The 19,070-nt window shown below is 52.9% G+C and overlaps 6 protein-coding genes across 6 annotated transcripts; 1 reads left to right on the forward strand and 5 right to left on the reverse strand.

Annotated features, from left to right (window-relative positions):
* Positions 1-16: 16 nt before the first annotated feature.
* PSV08DRAFT_216909 (multi protein bridging factor 1-domain-containing protein) lies at positions 17-1,089 on the reverse strand. The gene is made up of 2 exons (XM_014224813.1): positions 713-1,089; positions 17-617 (listed from the first exon to the last, which is right to left on the reverse strand). The coding sequence occupies exons 1-2, from the start codon at positions 872-874 to the stop codon at positions 303-305; spliced, it is 477 nt and encodes a 158-aa protein (XP_014080288.1). The 5' UTR covers positions 875-1,089; the 3' UTR covers positions 17-302.
* A 551-nt stretch (positions 1,090-1,640) lies between these two features.
* PSV08DRAFT_216911 (WD40-repeat-containing domain protein) lies at positions 1,641-3,207 on the reverse strand. The gene is made up of 6 exons (XM_066092135.1): positions 3,098-3,207; positions 3,006-3,044; positions 2,935-2,956; positions 2,406-2,879; positions 2,288-2,352; positions 1,641-2,235 (listed from the first exon to the last, which is right to left on the reverse strand). The coding sequence occupies exons 1-6, from the start codon at positions 3,146-3,148 to the stop codon at positions 1,858-1,860; spliced, it is 1,029 nt and encodes a 342-aa protein (XP_065949870.1). The 5' UTR covers positions 3,149-3,207; the 3' UTR covers positions 1,641-1,857.
* A 930-nt stretch (positions 3,208-4,137) lies between these two features.
* On the forward strand, positions 4,138-9,221 carry PSV08DRAFT_368620 (formate--tetrahydrofolate ligase-domain-containing protein; the record flags this gene model as incomplete). The annotated part of the gene is made up of 7 exons (XM_014224815.1): positions 4,138-4,274; positions 4,329-4,634; positions 4,685-4,913; positions 4,959-5,625; positions 5,656-5,749; positions 6,314-6,462; positions 6,520-9,221. The coding sequence occupies 7 exons, from the start codon at positions 4,138-4,140 to the stop codon at positions 9,219-9,221; spliced, it is 4,284 nt and encodes a 1,427-aa protein (XP_014080290.1).
* PSV08DRAFT_270976 (uncharacterized protein) lies at positions 9,025-9,642 on the reverse strand. Its single transcript, XM_066092516.1, has one exon. It carries the CDS (start codon positions 9,537-9,539, stop codon positions 9,225-9,227), a length of 315 nt encoding a protein of 104 aa, XP_065949871.1. The 5' UTR covers positions 9,540-9,642; the 3' UTR covers positions 9,025-9,224.
* A 258-nt stretch (positions 9,643-9,900) lies between these two features.
* Positions 9,901-13,121, reverse strand: PSV08DRAFT_216917 (trehalase-domain-containing protein; the record flags this gene model as incomplete). Its single annotated transcript, XM_014224816.2, has 6 exons — positions 9,901-10,398; positions 10,469-12,213; positions 12,280-12,401; positions 12,460-12,529; positions 12,585-12,826; positions 13,085-13,121. The coding sequence occupies 6 exons, from the start codon at positions 13,119-13,121 to the stop codon at positions 10,269-10,271; spliced, it is 2,346 nt and encodes a 781-aa protein (XP_014080291.2). The 3' UTR covers positions 9,901-10,268.
* Positions 13,122-13,838: 717 nt separating this feature from the next.
* Positions 13,839-15,034, reverse strand: PSV08DRAFT_270999 (uncharacterized protein). The gene is made up of 2 exons (XM_014224817.2): positions 14,701-15,034; positions 13,839-14,641 (listed from the first exon to the last, which is right to left on the reverse strand). Exons 1-2 carry the CDS (start codon positions 14,824-14,826, stop codon positions 14,198-14,200), a joined length of 570 nt encoding a protein of 189 aa, XP_014080292.1. The 5' UTR covers positions 14,827-15,034; the 3' UTR covers positions 13,839-14,197.
* Positions 15,035-19,070: the final 4,036 nt, after the last annotated feature.

Here is a 19,070-nt window from a genome sequence, read left to right on the forward strand (position 1 = left end):
ATACATCAACAGCATGACGTCAGAAATATATGAATTCATAAGAGTGGATTTTATTTAGCATCCAGTGCCGCTCAGTATAAGCTGGCTATCACAGCCTGTGCAGTACAGGCAAGACCAGAGCTATGATATGCTTCGCACCAAAAGGGAGCTACATCGTGATATCCATCAAACGCCCATCCCAAGCCCGCTAATTCAGAAGAGACTTATTGTAGCCGTGGCCACGTTTCTGAGCAAAGAAATCTGCTGGATCTCCAGCCTAGTCGCATTCCAGCGCCCAGGCCGAAGCCGAAACAAAGAGTCGCTCATTTCTTCTTGTTTGGGAACTTGGGCTGTCCAATCTTGTCACCCCGCAGGATGACATTGAGCACACGCTCCATAGTCGCCAGCAACTTCTGATCTGGCGCAGCAGTGCCGCGCTCAAAGTCTGCTACGATAGTGGGTGTGGTGTTGCACTTTGTAGCCAAATCCTTTTGTGTCATTGTAGTGCCCTTGTCGTTCTTCGCCTCGGAACGCGCCTTTGATATGGCCTGACCGACAGCGGTGCCAACGGTCTTGGGCTTAACAATGTCGTCGGAGCGGTCAACTTTGGTAAGACGTTGACCTTCTGATGAGCCACCCTGTGATTTGCTTGTCAGTAATGGTTTTGGATAAGCTTTGAGAAAGACAAAGTCTAGGGTATCTTATTCGGATCTGAGGTTCGGGGGTTACTTACTGCGTTGGCTGAGGCGAACTTCTTCTCTGTGGCAATGATACCACCGCTTCGCTGCGCGGCATTCAGCGCTGATTTGCCCTTGACTACGGTCTCGCGAGGCCCAGAAGCGCCGCCGCGGACACGGCTACCAATCTTGGTGACGGAGTTCCAGTCGTCAGACATTTTGATTATGTGGCTGATAAAACAGAGGAGCTGAAGTTGGTATATAGAGGACAACGAGCGGTCTCGGTGATGGACTGTTGGGCGCTTGTGCTTGGCGTTTGTTTGTTATTTGGTGAAGTGGACAAAGGTGAAAGAGGTGAGCAAGAAGAGTTGAATATATAGACTTGCCAAATAAGGTGGATAGATGTTTTGCTTATGTAGAGGCCCAAAGCAATATGGGCCGCGATGAGTCGAAGCGGCAGGTGAGGTCACCGCCACGCGCTAGTCTCGCTTAGGCCAGGGCCTCTCGAAGCTTCCACGTTCGCGTTCCAGCTCCAGCCCTTCTTCCGCCCTTTCTTTCACCAAGCCACTGGCTGGTTTGTTGCTGATACGAGACATTGATTATGTAGTACATGTCGCCATCCGTAAACAACTAGCCGTTTATCCCCGAGACGCCGCATAACTCCATCAGGTCCTCTTGTGCGCGCCATGGAAAAGCTGCAGTTCAGAGTTTCGGCGGCCTCGGAAATTTTGTCTGGCAAAGAAGCACCTCAGAATGTGCACGACCCAGATGTTCTATTGTAAACAACCTCTTCAGTATACGTCGTCCTTCCTTCTCGATGATGGACTCGTTTGTCAAAAGCAGGAAGATTGATTACCGTTTCAAGCCCTTTGCTTGTACTATTGACCTAATGCTTGGGTGTCTGTTCCTTCTTCGTGGACAGGCGCTGGTGCTTGGGGCGGGACATTAGTTAGCAGGTGAAGATCAGTTTCATCATAGGACATTGAGTGTAACAGTTGTTCTCTGTGTCAAAACTTCATTGATGAGCTTTCGCAGCCCGCTTGCTAGCAGCGCGTCTCTCCCTGCCCTGATAGCTCATGAACTTTTTGACAAAGGCCTGTCCAATTCGACAAGCGCCCAATCAACCACCGGAACGCCATTGCATGCACGCAGCCATATCGATTCGTATCGTCCGCATCTTTCACGTCCGAAAACCCATACATTACAAGTTTGCTTGCGCAGCCTCACGCGCAGCCTCACGCTCAACCTCGTACATGAAGTCGAAGTATGGCTTGTCAAAGTGGTGCACACGTACGTATCCGTCCTCTCCTCCACTGCAGTAACTCGTACCCTTTGGATGTACAGCAACATAGTTCAGGGGTCCGAAGTGACCACGTACGCGACCAATCTCCTCCATGAAGATCTTGTGGTAGAAACGGGCCTCGAACTTTCCTTGGCGTGCCGAAGTGGTGGTGACATCCATAGCGGCCTGTCCTCCTCCGAGAATAACGTAGTCCTTTACTGGTGTGATTGCTGCAGAGTTTAGCGGAGTGTCTGCGACATATGACTTCAGGACGCTAAGGTCCTCGACGTCGATGAGCTACCATGTGTCAGCCTGATCAAAGTGTGACAGGGTTCACGAATTGATGTACCTTTGCAGTCTTGTCCTTGCTTGCAGTGATGAAGTACGACCTGTCAGGTGCCCATTGGATGTCGGCTACCAATTGTCAGTTCCTGGATTTTCTGACGGCAAAGCATATCGAGACTCACTGATTTGCATGTCTGGCTCGTGTGCGTCGTAGTTGGAGCTAAGAAGTTCTCCCGTCTTGCCGTCCCACTGGGTGATTGAGCCATCTTCGTGTCCACTGATGATGTACTTGGCGAGGTATGAGAAGCCCGCAACGGTCGCCTTGGATTCATCGCACACAATCCGGAGCAACTGTTCGTCTGATTGTTGCGCCTCAGGGTCGGGGTTGATTTCGTAGACGCAGATGGTTGAGAGGTGTCCGGATCGCTTCTCGGTAACACCAAGCAACTGCCTTCCGTCGGGAGAGAATTCGCAGCGCTTGATACTGGTATTGAACTCCCAGGTGTGCAGAAGCTTGCCGGTTGGGACGTGCCATAATCGCATGGTGTTGTCAGCGCCACCAGTGGCCAGCAGCTCGGTGGATGGGTTTACGTCGACGGTCCATAGCGCTCCCTGGTGTCCGTGGTATGTTCCTATCCGCTCGCCGTTGTGTGAATCTGTATCGCATCAGCCTCAGTGCCCTTTCTGCGTATAGGCAGACTGTAAACTAACACCAAGCGCAGACAACGTGGTCCTGAAAATTGTCAAAATGGCGAGTCTCGAAAATTGGTGGAGTTTCGTACCTTGGAAACGGAGAAGATGATGTCGCCATCAGCATTGTACTGCCTCTTGTCAGCATCCCCTCGCCTCTCCATTCTGCATGGCGCGTGCATACCTTGACCTGCGTAAGGGCGCGCTCGTGACCCGAGAGAAGAATCGGCCTCATGTTGGCGGTATGGGAGTGTGGAGGCGGGGTTGGGTGTCGGCTTATATGGTGCGGGCGGCGTCTCTGAATTTCGGGTGACTCTTTTGCATATCGACGTTCAGCGGGCGAAGTGGGCTGCTTGGCACTAACCGACTAGCGTGGGTTCATCCCGCACTCGTGCATCTGCATCCACCACTGCGGCTCAACACCACCACACTCGACCGACTCACATGGCTCGCGCATTGTACATCTTGAGACTGATCTCACCGCACATCGATCTGGTGTGTGTTCCGACTTGCGGTTGAGTATGAGTCAAACTCAGGATCAACTCGGCTCCCCCCTCCGTTCTAGATCGAATAGAACTGGGCGTATGAGGAACGCTGTGTGTCCAGCTATGGCCGGTTTTGTGACTCACAAGCAGCTTATTGTTATAAGCGAGATTGTGGTCATATCTTAGCATGCTGACAGTGTTGTACCGCGAGAAACTCGTCGGCCCCATGGCCGCTTGCCTCATTTGCTCATCAACATGTCCGCTGTTCCTGAGACTTGGTTTTTGGTCGAGTACTACTCATGGCTTCCCTGTTCAGTCTTCTCTACTTTCCACAAACTCCGTTTCAACGCTTGGAGAAGTCTCGGAAAGAACGTGACTTGTTGGCGCAACTCCCATCGATTTTGCTATGCCGCCAGGACTTCTCTATTTGATGCAGCTGCTTTTTGCAAAGGTATATGCTCCCAAATGTATAGTGACTATTCAAATCACCGAAAACATGTATTTCATCTTTCAGCCTTCGCTGGTCCCTGAAGATACATGTCTCGCACTTACCGTTTGCCATAAGTGCGGTCTTGGCACAAACTCACTCTTACCTGCTGCTTGAGACTGGTAACTTCTTGACATCCAAACATTCTTTACATATCCATCACTCTCACAATACGATTCAAGAGGAAAGCCATCGTCCCACTTCATTCTTTCAGGTTCCCAGTAGTACCGACCCGCAATTCTTAGAGCAATTATGTCTCCTGACCTACGCGATACCACCGTCATATCAACTATACTGGATAGGCTTGAGCCTCTTGAGCCAAACACTTACATCATAGCCCTTAGTGCGGGTAGCGATCAATTCATTGGAAGTCCTAACGGCTACAAAGCGTAGGATCAGGTATATGGTTCTGTGGGAAGCTGATTCAGCTGACCATTGTACAGCACGTACATACCACCGGCTATACTCTTCAAGATCTTTACAGGGCTCGTCAAAAGAATCACATGGGCTTCCTTGGGATGTACCCCTGATTCTTTCTTCTTCAGGCTCGAGCTGAACGATGGAGAATTCACGTACGCAATTGGCACACATCGGCCGCCAGCCTTGGAGGAATTCTTGGGGAATTCTACCCAATCAAAAGCTTACACATCTGATCTGCGGATACGGTTTGGGGCAAGCGATTCTTTTGTTGCATGGTCAAAGACAGTTTGGATCTGCTCCAAAGTTCCACCACAGCTCATTTTTAGATTGTGAGTAACAAGCCCGCTTGAACCTCCCTACATAGCTAATAGATTCTTAGGCAGCAAATTAGTTCGTACTCATGCACAAAGAATAATGCCACCAAGGGTGTGTTTAAGGACGGAACACTAGATGATGTACAGTGGCATTCCAATGGATCATTCTACGCCAAGAAAGGCGACAGCGACTTATGGTGCTTTAGCACATACTCTGTTAGCTCTGCATGGTATGAGATGTGGGATGGTCTGGAAACAGACGAGCGGGCAAGCAGAATTGCCAAGGAGCTTGCTGTGAGTACTTCATATTCATAGAAACTTTGTTGCTAATACGCACAGCATCTCACTATAAGTCCGTATTCAGAAAAGGGAGAAACATTTGCCTTCATCAAAAAGACGATACCAGGCAAAGAGCCAGCGTTCATCGTTCATTTTGAGGGGGAGAAAAGACATTCCAACTTCCCCCAAGACTCGGGAGCACCTAAATGCTCTACACCGTCAGCTTCACCTCTCAACAGAGATCTCGACCGTATGGCAGCATCAAACTCTTTCGACAAGAACAACACGACGACACCTCCAAAGGGATATCCTCCGCTCGAGAACTTGGATAGTCGTGACTTTCGGGTGGCTATCGGCAAGAAGACTTGCCGACGTCTTACAAATGACCCATGGGATTTAAACCTGAACAAGGGCGAGAAACTTCTGGTTCTGCGCGACATGGAACGTGGGTGGCATATCGCCATGAAAAAACAAGGTCTCATTGGATGGATTCACGGCTCCTGGATTGACTTTTGGGACGAGGAAGTAGATCAAGATCGTAAAGCAGCATACACCAGATTCAGGGAGGACCTCGATGAAACGCTCGTGCCGGGTCAATTGCAGGAATTTCCGGTGATGAGAAGCTGTGTTGATGATTGTACCAAGGCGGAATGCGAGCCGCAAAAGCAAGACGAGTCCCTGTTGGGGATTTGTTTCCACGATCTACTGGCACTGCTCAAGGGTTCCGGTAGGTTTTCGTACAAGTAGCTCAAGGAAGGCCGCAACCTCTGGCATCCGGATAGGTTTGCCCGGTTCTGCAAGCCTGAAGAAGCCAAGCGGCTGAAGCCCATGGCTGAACAAATGTTCGTCATGTATGGGATATTGATGGACAAATGTACTAGGCGTTAGACAGCGACAGGAACGGAGTTACTTGTGCTGCATAGCTAGACGGACTTCGCAAAAACAAATTCATGAAGAGTAATTGCGGGCACTGATGGTAGCAGATGATTGGTCTCGATAACGATAACTAGTCTGGTTAGCGGGCGTGCGCACCGCGTCTGCAGTTGCATAGTTTCCCGATTCTGAGTCGGGATCCCTGGTGTACGTAATAAAGCTCACGCGAGTCGGGGGCGTGGAAACTTTGGCGGTGGGCGTGTTTTGCGCATTGTCCGGGGGACACGCTGCTATCGCGGGCGCCAGACTGAGTCATTTCGAACAGACATGGAAATGCGTATATCACCGCATACCCACTAGACTTGGAAAAGATACGCAGACTCCGTCGGCAGAATGATGAGAGTCTACCCAATCTGCGGTGCGCGTCTTGGAGTCACCCGCCGTTGCTTTCCGCAGGCCACAGCTACCCCGCCGAGAAAATATTGGTGCTCAACACCCCCCCGCCATCTATATACCGTCCTCAAGCCGGCCCATTGCACAAGGCAATTCTCTAGTACGCGCTTCGTCATGGCCGCACAAAAGATTGACGGCACTGCCATTGCGAAGAGCATCCGCGAGCGCCTGGGTGCAAAGATCAAGGACAAGCAGGCAAAAAACCCGCGGTACAGGCCCAGCCTGAAGATTGTCCAGGGTGAGTGACATGTCATTGGGCTGGCCCTTGACGCTGCGAGAGGCTGACACGACGCAGTTGGTGACAGGTCAGACTCCAGCACCTATGTGCGTATGAAGCTCAAGGCCGCCGAGGAGGCCAACATCGACTGCGAGCTTGTCCACTTGCCCGACGACGTGACCGAAGCTGAGCTTCTGTACAAGATCGAACAGTACAACAATGACCCTGCTGTTCACGGCATTCTTGTCCAGCTGCCTCTTCCCAAGCACATTTCCGAGCATACCATTACATCAGCCGTTGCCGATGAGAAGGACGTCGATGGCTTCGGCATTCAGAGCATTGGCGAGCTGGCCAAGCGTGGCGGCAAGCCTCTCTTCACGCCATGCACGCCCAAGGGTGTCATGGTGTTGCTGCAAGAGGCTGGAATCGACATCAAGGGCAAGAACGCCGTTGTGCTAGGACGCAGTGACATTGTGGGAAGCCCCGTCAGCTACTTGCTGAAGAATGCCGATGCGACTGTTACTGTGTGCCACTCCAGGACAGCCGACCTTCCAGAGGTTGTTCGTCGCGCTGACATTGTCGTTGCTGCTATTGGCAAGGCCCAATTCGTCAAGGGAGACTGGCTCAAGCCTGGTGCCGTCGTCATCGACGTTGGCACAAACTTCATTCCCGATGAGACCAAGAAAAGCGGCCAAAGACTCGTAGGAGACGTCGACTACGAGTCAGCCGTCGAAGTCGCATCACACATCACACCAGTACCAGGAGGTGTCGGACCCATGACCATCGCCATGCTACTACAGAACCTTGTCGATTCAGCCGACGCGACCTTTGACAGAGAGAAGAAGCGCAAGATCACGCCTCTTCCCATCAAGATCGAAGATCCGATACCCTCCGACATTGCAATCTCGCGGAAGCAGCACCCAAAGCAGATCACCGCCGTCGCAAAGGAGGTCGGCATTCTGCCCCACGAACTGGAGCCCTACGGTGCCACAAAGGCCAAGGTTGATCTCTCTCTGCTGAAGCGTCTCGAGCACCGCAAAAACGGCAAGTATATTCTTATCGCCGGCATCACCCCCACTCCCCTCGGAGAGGGTAAGTCTACAACCACAATTGGTGTAGCACAGGCTTTAGGCGCGCACCTCGGCAGGATATGCTTTGCCAACGTACGACAGCCCAGTATGGGACCTACCTTTGGCATCAAGGGCGGTGCCGCTGGTGGAGGGTACAGTCAGGTTATTCCCATGGACCAGTTCAACCTTCATCTCACTGGTGACATTCATGCCATCACAGCTGCGAACAACCTGCTCGCTGCTGCTATTGAGACGCGCATGTTCCACGAGAATACACAAAAAGACGCCGCACTATACAAACGCTTGGTCCCAGCTAAGAAGGGCAAGCGTGAGTTTGTGCCTGTCATGTTCCGCCGTCTCAAGAAGCTTGGTATCAACAAGACGAACCCAGATGATCTGACCGAAGAGGAGATTACCAAGTTCGCCAGGCTAGACATTGACCCTGAGACCATTACTTGGAGACGCGTGCTCGATGTTAATGACAGACATCTACGCAAGATCACCGTTGGACAAGCACCCACCGAGAAGGGTCAGACTCGTGAAACAGGTTTCGACATCTCAGTTGCCAGTGAATGTATGGCCATTCTCGCTCTTAGCAAAGATCTTTCAGACCTCCGCGAGCGCCTAGGTCGCATGGTCGTCGCCAGCTCCCGCGCTGGCGACCCCGTCACCTGCGACGACATTGGCGCGGGTGGCGCCTTGACGGCTCTGCTGGTTGACGCCATCAAGCCCAACATGATGCAGACCCTTGAAGGCACACCTGTGTTTGTACACGCTGGTCCATTTGCAAACATTAGCATTGGCGCTTCTTCAGTTCTTGCGGACAGGATTGCTCTCAAGCTGGCTGGTACCGAGCCAGACGAGGATCACGATGCGCAAGCCGGGTTTGTCGTGACCGAGGCTGGCTTTGACTTCACCATGGGAGGTGAGCGCTTTTTCAACATCAAGTGCCGATCTTCCGGCCTTGTACCCGACACTGTTGTCATTGTTGCTACTGTCCGAGCTCTCAAGAACCACGGTGGCGGCCCGGACATCAGCCCCGGTGCTCAGCTGCCCGAAGTCTACCGTACCGAGAATATTGACATCCTCCGCGCTGGCTGTGTCAACTTGAAGAAGCACATTGAGAACGCCAAGGCATACGGAGTTCCCGTTGTTGTGGCCATCAACCGCTTCGCTACCGATACCCAAGCCGAAATCGATGTTATCCGAGAAGAGGCCATTGCTGCCGGTGCCGAAGACGCCATTCCAGCCAACCACTTTGCCGAGGGCGGAAAGGGCGCCGTGGACCTTGCCCAAGGTATCATTGCTGCGTCGGCTAAGCCCAAGCCTGACTTCAAGCTTCTGTACGACACATCCAGTGGCACTGTGCAAGAGCGCATGGAGACGATTGCCAAGCGCATGTACGGTGCTTCTGCCGTCGAATTCTCTGAACTCGCACAAAAGAAGGTGGATACGTATGTCAAGCAAGGATTCGGTAACCTGCCCATTTGCGTTGCAAAGACACAGTACAGTCTTTCTCATGACCCAAGTCTAAAGGGCGCACCAACGGGCTTCACGGTCCCCATCAGAGATGTACGCATGGCAGCAGGTGCAGGATACCTGTACGCGCTGGCTGCTGATATTCAAACAATTCCTGGTCTTCCCACTGCACCAGGCTATCTAAACATTGACGTCGATGTCGAGACTGGCGAGATTGACGGCATGTTCTAGACTTCAAGCCCATCTAAAAACAGCACAATGGCGGATATGACCATATCCGGAAAAGCGTTCAACAAGCTTTTCTTTTTCTTCTTTTCTTCTCTCTTCAACCCAGAACAAGGAGGAAAGAAGATTTCTGCATTTGGACGATGGGAGAAAACGGGGTAAATGGCGTTTTTTTTTAAAGAAATTCTTCTCATTGTGTTTATTCGAAATGTTCCTTTGTGTGTATACGGGGTGCTGGGCGTCCGTCCAACAAGAAAATACAAGAAGAAGGGCTAGATTTTTCAACAAGTTCAAGGGAAAGAAAGGGGAGCGGGAAAGATTCATTCAACACTCACATGATATGCATGCATGAACTGTATGTATAAGGGGAATTTTCGGGCTAGCATCGTTGTTGGGATAAGCCATTATTATTATTTTTCTTTCTTTTAACTCTTCATTATCGCTTTTACTCTCTCTTGAGAATGAGAGGCTAGCGCTGATTCCACTTTTGATTTATGATGAGACGATAGGCGATAGATTTATCTATACCAAATAGGCAAACATATTTACTTGGTTTACCTTTTTTTTTCTATTTGTAATGAACCAAGTCTTATCTTTTTATGCAAAATCACAAAGTACCAAAGTCTGAAGGAAAAGAAAATATTTCAAGATTTGTCAAATCATTTCGAAAATTGGGGACTAATAAGTGTAGTAGTAGTAGTAGTAGTAGTAGTAGTAGTAGTAGTAAGTTAAGCGAAGCACATCAGCATTACCATAATAACAAAAAGAAGAAGAAGAAGAAGAAGAAGAAGAAAGCCCCAGACCGAACTAAGGAAAATGCATCTTTGTACCGCTTGGTCATTAACAGTAATCAACTTATTCCACGGCACAGGTAAACAAATTCGGTGTGGTTATGCAAGCAACGCATCAACATGTCAAGCAAAAAGACTGTCTTCATCAGTCGGCCAAGTCAGTACGGACAAAACAAAGTGGCTGTTAACCAAACATCCCATACTGGTATATATATTTGTCCTCTGAAGATGCGAATAAAACCTAGCTGTCAAGGTCTTCTCTCTACATCATGCCCAGGTCGGACATGGCCTTGGCATACGTATCCCAATCGGTGAGAGCACCGAGAGCACGACGTTGGTGTGCGCTGAGGAGTGTGAGGCCATAGACATAACTTGCGTTGACCCATCCAAATCTACAATGCGTTGTTAGCATATCCTTTCTTCTTGCTTCATCATGTCAATCATCACAAGTGCAATACGTACCCTTCGCGAGGAACACCCTTGAAGTCACTGCCCTGGTTACCGTATTCAGCCTCAACCTTGTGCGGGTCCACCTTTCTTGTAACGTCATACTTTTCAACAACAACACCGTTGAAGTCGACAAAAGCCTTGGTGACCATGAAAAGCCAGCGGTAGGCTAGACGCTGGGCCTCAACATCATAGCCGTACCGCTGCATACCAACCCAGGCGAGCATCTGTTGTGGAGCCCAACCAAAGGGGTAGTCCCATTGTCGGTTAGGGCGGTCAATACCGACCTCGCCACGCGATCTCTCCGAACCCGAAACAAGCCCACCGAAGGCCTCAAGCTTAGGCAAAGCCTTTTCGACAAGGATGCTAGCTTGGCGAGGCGTGGCAAGTCCAGACCACATTGGCCAGAACGTAGTGGCACTTTCGTAGCCTGTACGTTCACGCTTGACAGTGTTGTAGTCAAAATACATGCCGGCTTCCTCGTCCCAGAGATACTTGTCGACCTGGACACGTCGCTTTCTGGCACGACGCTCCCATGCCGCAGAATTCTCAACATGACCAGGCTTCATATCGCCTGTGCAGAATTCTGCTGGAATCTCAAGCTTGTCTCCGAAATGATTGCGAATGCATCGGCCGATATCAACTTCGTACTTGTATAGCAGGGCGTTGATGTCGACGACTGCAAGATCTGCAGCAACCTTCTCAAGACGGTAGGAAGTATCGTGACCAGACTCGCGCACGGCACGGTCGTGTAGGAAATAATCATCCAATTCAGGCTCGTGCACACGTTGGTAGTTGTACGCGTCGACAAACTCGTGGAAAGTCATGCCATGTTTGTCGGCATACGGTTGCAAGATGTGCTCAAAGTGGGTGGCTTCCGTCTCCGGAGGCACACCCAAGCCCGTGGGTCGGTACCTGGTCAAGCCAGTCTCGGGATCATAACGAGGTGGGCTCATCCAGACCGAGTTGTACTCCTTGATGGCAGCAAGAATGGCCTCGCGCAAAAAGTCGAGCGCACCAGGCTCGTGCTTGATGCGTTCATAACAGCGCAGGGCCATGTCGGTAAGAAAAGGCGGCTGGGAGCGGCAGAGGTAGTATGTGCGGTTTGCGTTGAGGATCTTGTTGTAATGCTTGATGCAGAAGCAGAAATGGGTAACCATGGACTTGACCAAGTCGATGCGATCGTTGACAAGCAGGCCGAGTGAACACATGTAGCTGTCCCATCCATAGATTTCGTTGAAGCGGCCGCCTGGGACCACAAAGGGCAGCCCCCGCAAGTCCTTCTTGTTGGTCTCAGGGTCAATCCATTCTTCCATGGCAATGGCAAGCAAACCAGGGGCCTTGTTCAGATCGCGTACATAGGTAGGGTCGTCGCAATCCTTTGGCAGCCAAATGACTTCAAGGCGCATATCGGGATGCTCGCGGGCAATGCGCGTATAGTACTCATACTGCTCGGGAGCGCCGTGGGGAATGTATACACGGGGATGCGGATCGGCAGTCCAGTCCTTGGGGTCTTTGGCGACCTTGGCAATGTTGGAGCCATCGATACGGCGTGTCAGGCCGTCCCAGAAGGAAAACTGGATGAGGCGACTGAGGCGGTTTACGGGATTTTCATTGAGACGCGATTCGTCGAGGACAATGGTCTTGCGGCCGTAGTCCTTGGCGAGGGTGAGCTCCTGGAGCAGGTTGGAGAGCATGTAGGTGCCTCGGACATCGTGCTTTTTGAAAGCATTGGAGCCCAGAGTACCGAGAGATAGGGTCTGTGTGGGTGTCAGCTATACCTGCTTGTGTCTGTGTAGATGAGAAGCAAGGGGCTTGTGGCGTACCTTGGGGCCCTTGTCTTCAATGGTGATTTGGTAGTTTTGGTCAGAATCCTCACGGGCGAGAAGCTGGGCGAGGGTCTCGTCGACGTTTATCTTGAAGCGGCGGGGCTGCAGCGAAGCCTCATCTAGAGGCATGGTCAGCGCATGGCCAGAGGTGTGTGTGTGTGGTGCCGTTGTACGTACCGTGACTGGTGCGGCGGCCAGCAGGAATGCCCTCACTCAACGAGGCATTGCGGGTGGATTGGTCTACGTTCTGCTTGGTGTGAGCAAGGTAGGCCATGGGGCGAGAGGGGGCAGGCAATGCTCACAGCCGAGTAGGTTCTTGCCCTGGGATGTTTTTGCGAGTGACTCTCGCCATAGTAGATGTGCGGCGCAGCGTACGGGTCAACCACAGACGAGGTTCGGCGAGCCTTGGAGGGTTGCGAGCTCATGCTATGGGGGAGGGAGGACGGAAGGGCCGGGCAAGCGGGAGGAACGGAGTGTGCGGGCGGAGAGGGCTGGGGCTGAGGATGGGTGGTGGCAGTGGTGAGGATGATGCAGGTTGCTGGAGCTGAGGGAGTGAGAGCGTGGGAGAGCTATGGCGTATGTACTGGGCCAAAGTTAGCTGGGACGCTCGATGCGGCCGGACTGGGGTGGGGGCGGGGCGGGACGTCTTGGACGAGGGCCGGCGGAGGGCAGAGGGGCGACGGACCTGGTGGCAGCGGGCAGAGAGCCGTCGAGGGGAGGGATGCAGGCGTGGCAGGGGCGGGGGGAGGAGGGAGAGGAGGCAGAGTGACCTGGGGCGGCGAGCGAGGCAGTTTTGACTGACGACAGCGGGCAGGTGCGCCGATGGCTACAGAGGACATCACGGCAGGCGTCAATGGTGGGTCTGGCTTTGCTCAGCACGATAGCACGATAGGGACCAACAGGGCCAGGCGGTGAGGGCGCTGCATTGTGCCAGAACCCACGCGTGGCATGGGCTGCTGGGTGTGTGTGTGTGTGTATGTATGTGCTCTCTCGTCCAGGCACGCCCGTGGGGGGAGGCGGCGGCGGGCGCAGCGAATGGCAGCTGGGCACACGCCGAGCACTCGTCGTTCCGTTCCGCGCCATGATTCTGTGCCTGGCAGCGCGCGCCCTTTCGGCCTGCGCGCTGCTTATCGTCGTCGTCGTCGCCGCCGTCCTCTGCTTGATCGTCGCTTCCCTCGCCCGCCGTCCCACCCGGTCGCTCCTGCCCGCTAGAGCTTCCCTTCCATGGCCCACCCCATCCAGGCAGGAAGCAACCCCACTGTTACGTCATGCCCATCCTCAGTGCCTCTCCTCGCCGCTGCCCGTGTCTCGTCTCCGTGTCTCGCGTGCTGCTGCCCCAATGCCTCTCCTCGGCCATTGCCCTTGGCTTGTTCCCTTTGGTTTTTTATCCCGACCCTTGCTGCAAGCCTCTTTTCCCCGACAGCGCCGCATGCTGTGACTGGCTCGGCTGCCAGCTGCCCGGCCACCGGTGCTCTCCCCGCATGCATCCCACGCCCAGGATCCCACACCCTCCAGCCTCTCAACCCCCAACGCCGGCTCTCCAAGCGTCTCCGCCTGCACCACTGCATCTGCACTCACTGCAACCATCTGTGTGCGAGTCACGGCCGTGTTTGTTTGGGTTGGTCTGGTTTGCACTGGTTGTTTTGCTCTTGCACAAGTTTGATTGATGATCCGCGCAGGCTCGCTGAGCCGCGTCCGGAGGCTATTACACCCTACGTAGTATACTGCTGACTGGCCGTCACTTGGTCTACTAGACGACAATTTCCCCATGACTTTTTCCCCAAACAAACGAAATGGCAGGTGGCAGCCCTGCACTGTGCGCAATCCCCAACGCCCCAACACCTTCGCTAAGAAAAACGATCAAAGAAACAAACATGAATGAAAAGTAGGCGAGCGCCCGCTGCTGTCGTAGCACTCAAACGTCCAGCTTCTTGGCTGCGTTCTTGCGGCTCTTCCGCATGCTTCTCCAACTCCACTTGCTTGCTCGCGCCGCCTCTTGCAGCTGTGCAGGGCTCAGAGTAGCAGAGTCGGGCCGCGGGCTGTCGTTGTTGCTGCTTGTGCAGCTGACTGACCCGCTTTCGAGTGATGTCGCAATGGATGCTGTTCGTCGCATCTCAAACGCATCTGCGCTCTCATACCGTCGCAGCTTCGACTGTGGTCGGCTGGGCAGAGGCTCTTGGAGGGCAAGGAAGCCAGAGGCAAAGCATCCACCATACGCCTTGAGCACCTCCATGGATGCTGCTTTTCGAAGAGCCATTCGCTTTGTTTGCGAGCTCGCATCTTCGTCGTCAGACTCGTCGAGATCCAAGTCGTATCGGTAGTACTGTTGAGACTCTAGCATGTAGCAAGCACTGTCCGCCTGGACAAGGAGTTAGCTTTTGATTCTGGGTCCGCCATGTTGAGGGTCCGAGTGCTTACCTTGACATGTGTTGGGCTATGTGTTGAGGCATATGTGGACCCATGTGACCGCAGGTTCTCCTCTGTGAGCTGGGCTTGCTGGAAGCAAACGTCCCAGTTGGGTGTGTGTCCAAGGTTTTGGTACATGTTTGCTGAGTTTGTGATTGTGGGTATATTGAGAGAGAGTGTGTGTATGTGTGTGTTGGTCAAGAGGAAGTGGCAGTGGCAGTGGCAGTAGTGCTGGTGCTGGTGCTGGCGATGGTAGTGGTAGTAGTAATAGTAGTCGTCTGCTGGTGGCTGGAGTGGCTGTGGTAGTGATAGTAGTGGATGTTGTCTGTGTAGTCGTGGTGTGAGTAGTGTTGAAGACTAGGGCGACCAAGTGTTATATACCAGCAACGGACTTGACATGTTACCCAGCTCTCAGGATGGTACCCACCAGACCGAGCGCCATAGCGCCGCACTCGCCGATGGAGTCCAGGGACCAGGATGGTGACAGCGCCCCCAAAACGTGGTACATGGCTGCGGCTCTACCGTTTCCGTCATCACTCGTGCTTTGGGCAGATCAGTACTCGTTGCTTTTAGCTGCCGTCAACGCAAGGACCCCACGGCAGATCCTGGTGTGCTGAACCAAGGGGCTGGCTGCCCTGCACGCCTCAGCTCCACACTCGACATGGCCAGAGCGGCCACCCTTGAGCCCAGCCTATCACTCGCACTCGCTCTCGCGTACCCATGTCCTGACCCCTCCTGTCCAAAAGTTATTCGCACACGCCGATCAGCCGCGTTTTGGAACTTGCCCTCAAACGCCTCAGCCGCTTCATCTCTCGTCCTGGTCGTCGTGGGAGAGAGCAGGCTTCAGGCATGCAAGTAAACACACAACCCTGCCCCTCACCTCAGGCCCCAGGCGTCGGAGCCTAGAACCTGGCCTCACCGCGTGTTTACACCTGTCCGAGTGCCTCGAGACGGTGTATGTGTGTTCTGTGGGTGTGGGCGTGGTGGTGGTGTGTATGTATGTATGCTCGCATCCAAACATCCATCCATCCATCCATTCCGTGATTCTGACAAAACAAAGGGTCACGCATCGTCGGCATGTGCAGACGCAGTGCAGCGTGGGATAGTGAGCCTCACCGCCTGCTTATCCACGCTGTGCAGCGCGCCTAGCAAGAGATCTGCCTCCTCAGTCTGCCCCAGGCTAATGCTCTACTATCCAAGGTTGCCAAGCGAGACCAGATGCTAATTTGACAGCTGTCGCAAAAAAGCAATGGAACTGCTTAGCGCAACGCGCCCCAAGCGCCGAACGATGGATTCGCTACCTTGCTTGCATCGTGATCACAGGATCACGTCCAAATCAAAGGGAGCATCTGCTGCGATGCCAGATCAGGCTACCATGCAGGTACACGAATGCTCGACTGGGGGCCGTGCATTCCATCTCCACCAATCCACACCGGCACCGCGTGCCTGGCGATGAGTAAACACACACACACAGACACCTCATGATTCCCATCACCACCATCACCTCCATCCGGAACCAGTTCGCTCCATCGTCCCCTTAGTCAAACAAGCGGCACAACGCTGCACCCGAACCAGCACAATCCCCCAACCCCAGGCACTATGCAACCACTGCAACTGTAGCGCTGCTCTCTTCAACAAGACCAGCGACTGCGCTCAGCTTGCCCCAAGAAGCACCCCTGCACTAGCGCGCTGCTTCGGGCCTGGCGCTCATCACCTTGCATGCACCAAATGTTATTGCATTCGCTGGGTTGAGTCGATTGACCACGTCTGTAACCCCAGGAACACGTTGGTCCCAATGATCTTGTAACCCCAGGGGCTGGATACCACATTACGCAATGCGCCTCTTCACCCACCCACGTACACTTTGCTTGCATCTTGTGTAATCTCGGCATCAAGCCAGTAGACAATCATACACCGACAGCCGTGAGACAAACACATCCCCAACCCCGTTTCACTTTGAACAAGACGTCGACCAACCGACAACTCTGAATCCGTTTCAGCACGGGACGCACGTGTCGACACTCGAACAACTCCACAATGCCTTGTGTACTGCAATGCCACCCCCCGCTTCCGTCATCGTCATTGCCACGTAACTCACATAGTGAGGCCGAGCGGTGCCATACTACACCTGCGATTCTTGGTGTTGTCTGCTAGGCAATATTGTGCGGCCCGCAACCCAATAAAGGCGTCGCCGACCTTCAGGCATCGTTTCCAAATCTCTTGACAGCGGCCACAAGCCCCACAAAAATCCCTCCCCCACACACAGTCTATTCCTAATGGATAAAGGAGCATTCGGGTTCGGGCTCTTGCCGGCCTCGGACTCGATGAGAACCACCGCTATCTCTTGTCAACTCCCCATTCAGATCAGAAATTGCATCCCGTATGACTCGCAACCCTGGCCCGGATCAACCAGTCCCGCGGCGCAGCCCTGAAATCCCAGATCGCCGAATGAGATCTGTGGGATTCGGCCCCCAGTACACTCGTAAATAGAATCGCGGCCTGACATCTTACCCACAGCAATGGTTGCTGTCAGATCACCCGTCTCGTACAACGATACCCATATGACGTCGTGACATCCAAGAGCAGCAACAGCCTGCCCATTTGGGCCAAGTGGAGTAAAGGGGAACCATGTGGTACACACCCCTCTCTACCTGCGTTCTACGCACGTCTGTATGCCGAGCATTCAGGCCGGTGGCGCTGAGCACATCAACACCAGCCTACCATACAAAAAAGCACAACCAGGCACCAGCAGTATCGCCGCAACAGGGCCGTGACCACGCCTCATTCCTCTTGTCTCGTGCAAGCCGGTGTCTCAAAACTTCACACCGGCCCTGGGGCTAGAAAGACCAATGAGAAATGACTAAAAAGAAGAAAAAAAAAGACGAGGCAGGGTTACCAAGTGCGTTTCTTTTCTTCACGACCCACCGCTTGCTTGTAGGTCAAGCTCGTCATCACCAGCTAATAAAGCGGTTCCTGGATCTTGAAAGCCTTGCAATCCCGTCGCGCATTCCATCATACTTCCTTGCCCGCGCCACGAGCGAATTGTACCGAAGAAGGGCAGAATACAACCAATAAAATTCGTGAGGCTACATGCATTGGGTATCAAAAACACACAGCCATAGTCCAGGCCATTCCAAATACCTTTCCCCAACAACACATCAACAAACTCCCCCATACCAGGGGCTCCACAAACGCCCAGTCTCGTTTCACTTTCCTCTTACTCTCTTCTGTTGTGAGGCGTCAGTACACAGTAACTCGTATACGGCTTCGGCAGTACCCAGGGTACTACTGACCATGCTATTGCCGGAAAGCTTGGGGAAAAAGCTTGGTCTTTTTATGCAGCCCGACTATACACTTCAGCCACATCTGCGAGCCATTGGTCTAGATGGCGTCGAAAGTGCAAATGGGGGTGTGGTATATGCCAACGGTAATGCATCTTAGTCGCTATGGCAAGCAGTCGAGTTCGCTATCGGAAACTGTAGTGAAAAACTTTGCTTTGTGGTGGCAATGGGTAGGTGATAACTTGGTCGGATAGGTTCCTCTGAGGGTTGAGATAGTATAGGCCTTGGTGAGAGAGACGCGGTGTTTGGTTTTATATCAACATCATCGCTGATATCATATGACATAGTAAACACCAAGTTTGCGATTCCAAGTGGTAACATAGCATGATCATTTTGCTGTTGCTGGTCTTGCATGCGCGCGTGTGGTGTGATGCGCTCACGATACCCGATAATTATCCGGAAAGGAGCAAAGGTCATACCACAAGCCCCCCGGAAGTCGCCGTCAATCTTGGCGCCAGCATCAATGTGAATCATCCGGATTCGTTATCTGCGTAAACAGTCTCGAATCACAGCCTCGTATTCATTCGACCACCCTGATCTTCTGGTGTTCACACCATGTTTCTCTCACCATGTCACCGCCTTCCCCCTCCCTCCCTCCCTCCCTGACCCCCGCCATGTCGTAACCGAAAATATTTTTGACCAAAAAAAAACTTCGCTTAAAAAATCCTAATTCGTACCTTCCAGTCACAAACAACAGCCATATGAGGATGAACATGCTAAGGGCACACTGAGCCAATGCGTGCGTGCGCCCTTTAGCGAATAGAAGCGGAGGCGATGGACGCTGAGGCGAGAAGAAGAAAGCCTCTCACCAATCGCCCACTAAGCATCTAGACGCCATGAAAACAAAAAAAAACACAGACTCAACCCCTTGACATCTCGGAAAATCTGGAATGCGCAACGGGAATTTCTTGCAAGTTTAGGGGTCTGTGTGCGGAAGGGCCAAAAAAAACGAGTTAACACACATCTCCGTGGAGACTCGAAATACACGCACCATGCACACGTACACACACACACGCACGTACGCATAGCACACAGACACAC

The sequence above is a fragment of the Bipolaris maydis genome (genome assembly GCF_028858645.1).
Source record: "Bipolaris maydis strain C4 unplaced genomic scaffold PSV08scaffold_2, whole genome shotgun sequence".
Lineage (NCBI taxonomy): Eukaryota > Fungi > Ascomycota > Dothideomycetes > Pleosporales > Pleosporaceae > Bipolaris > Bipolaris maydis.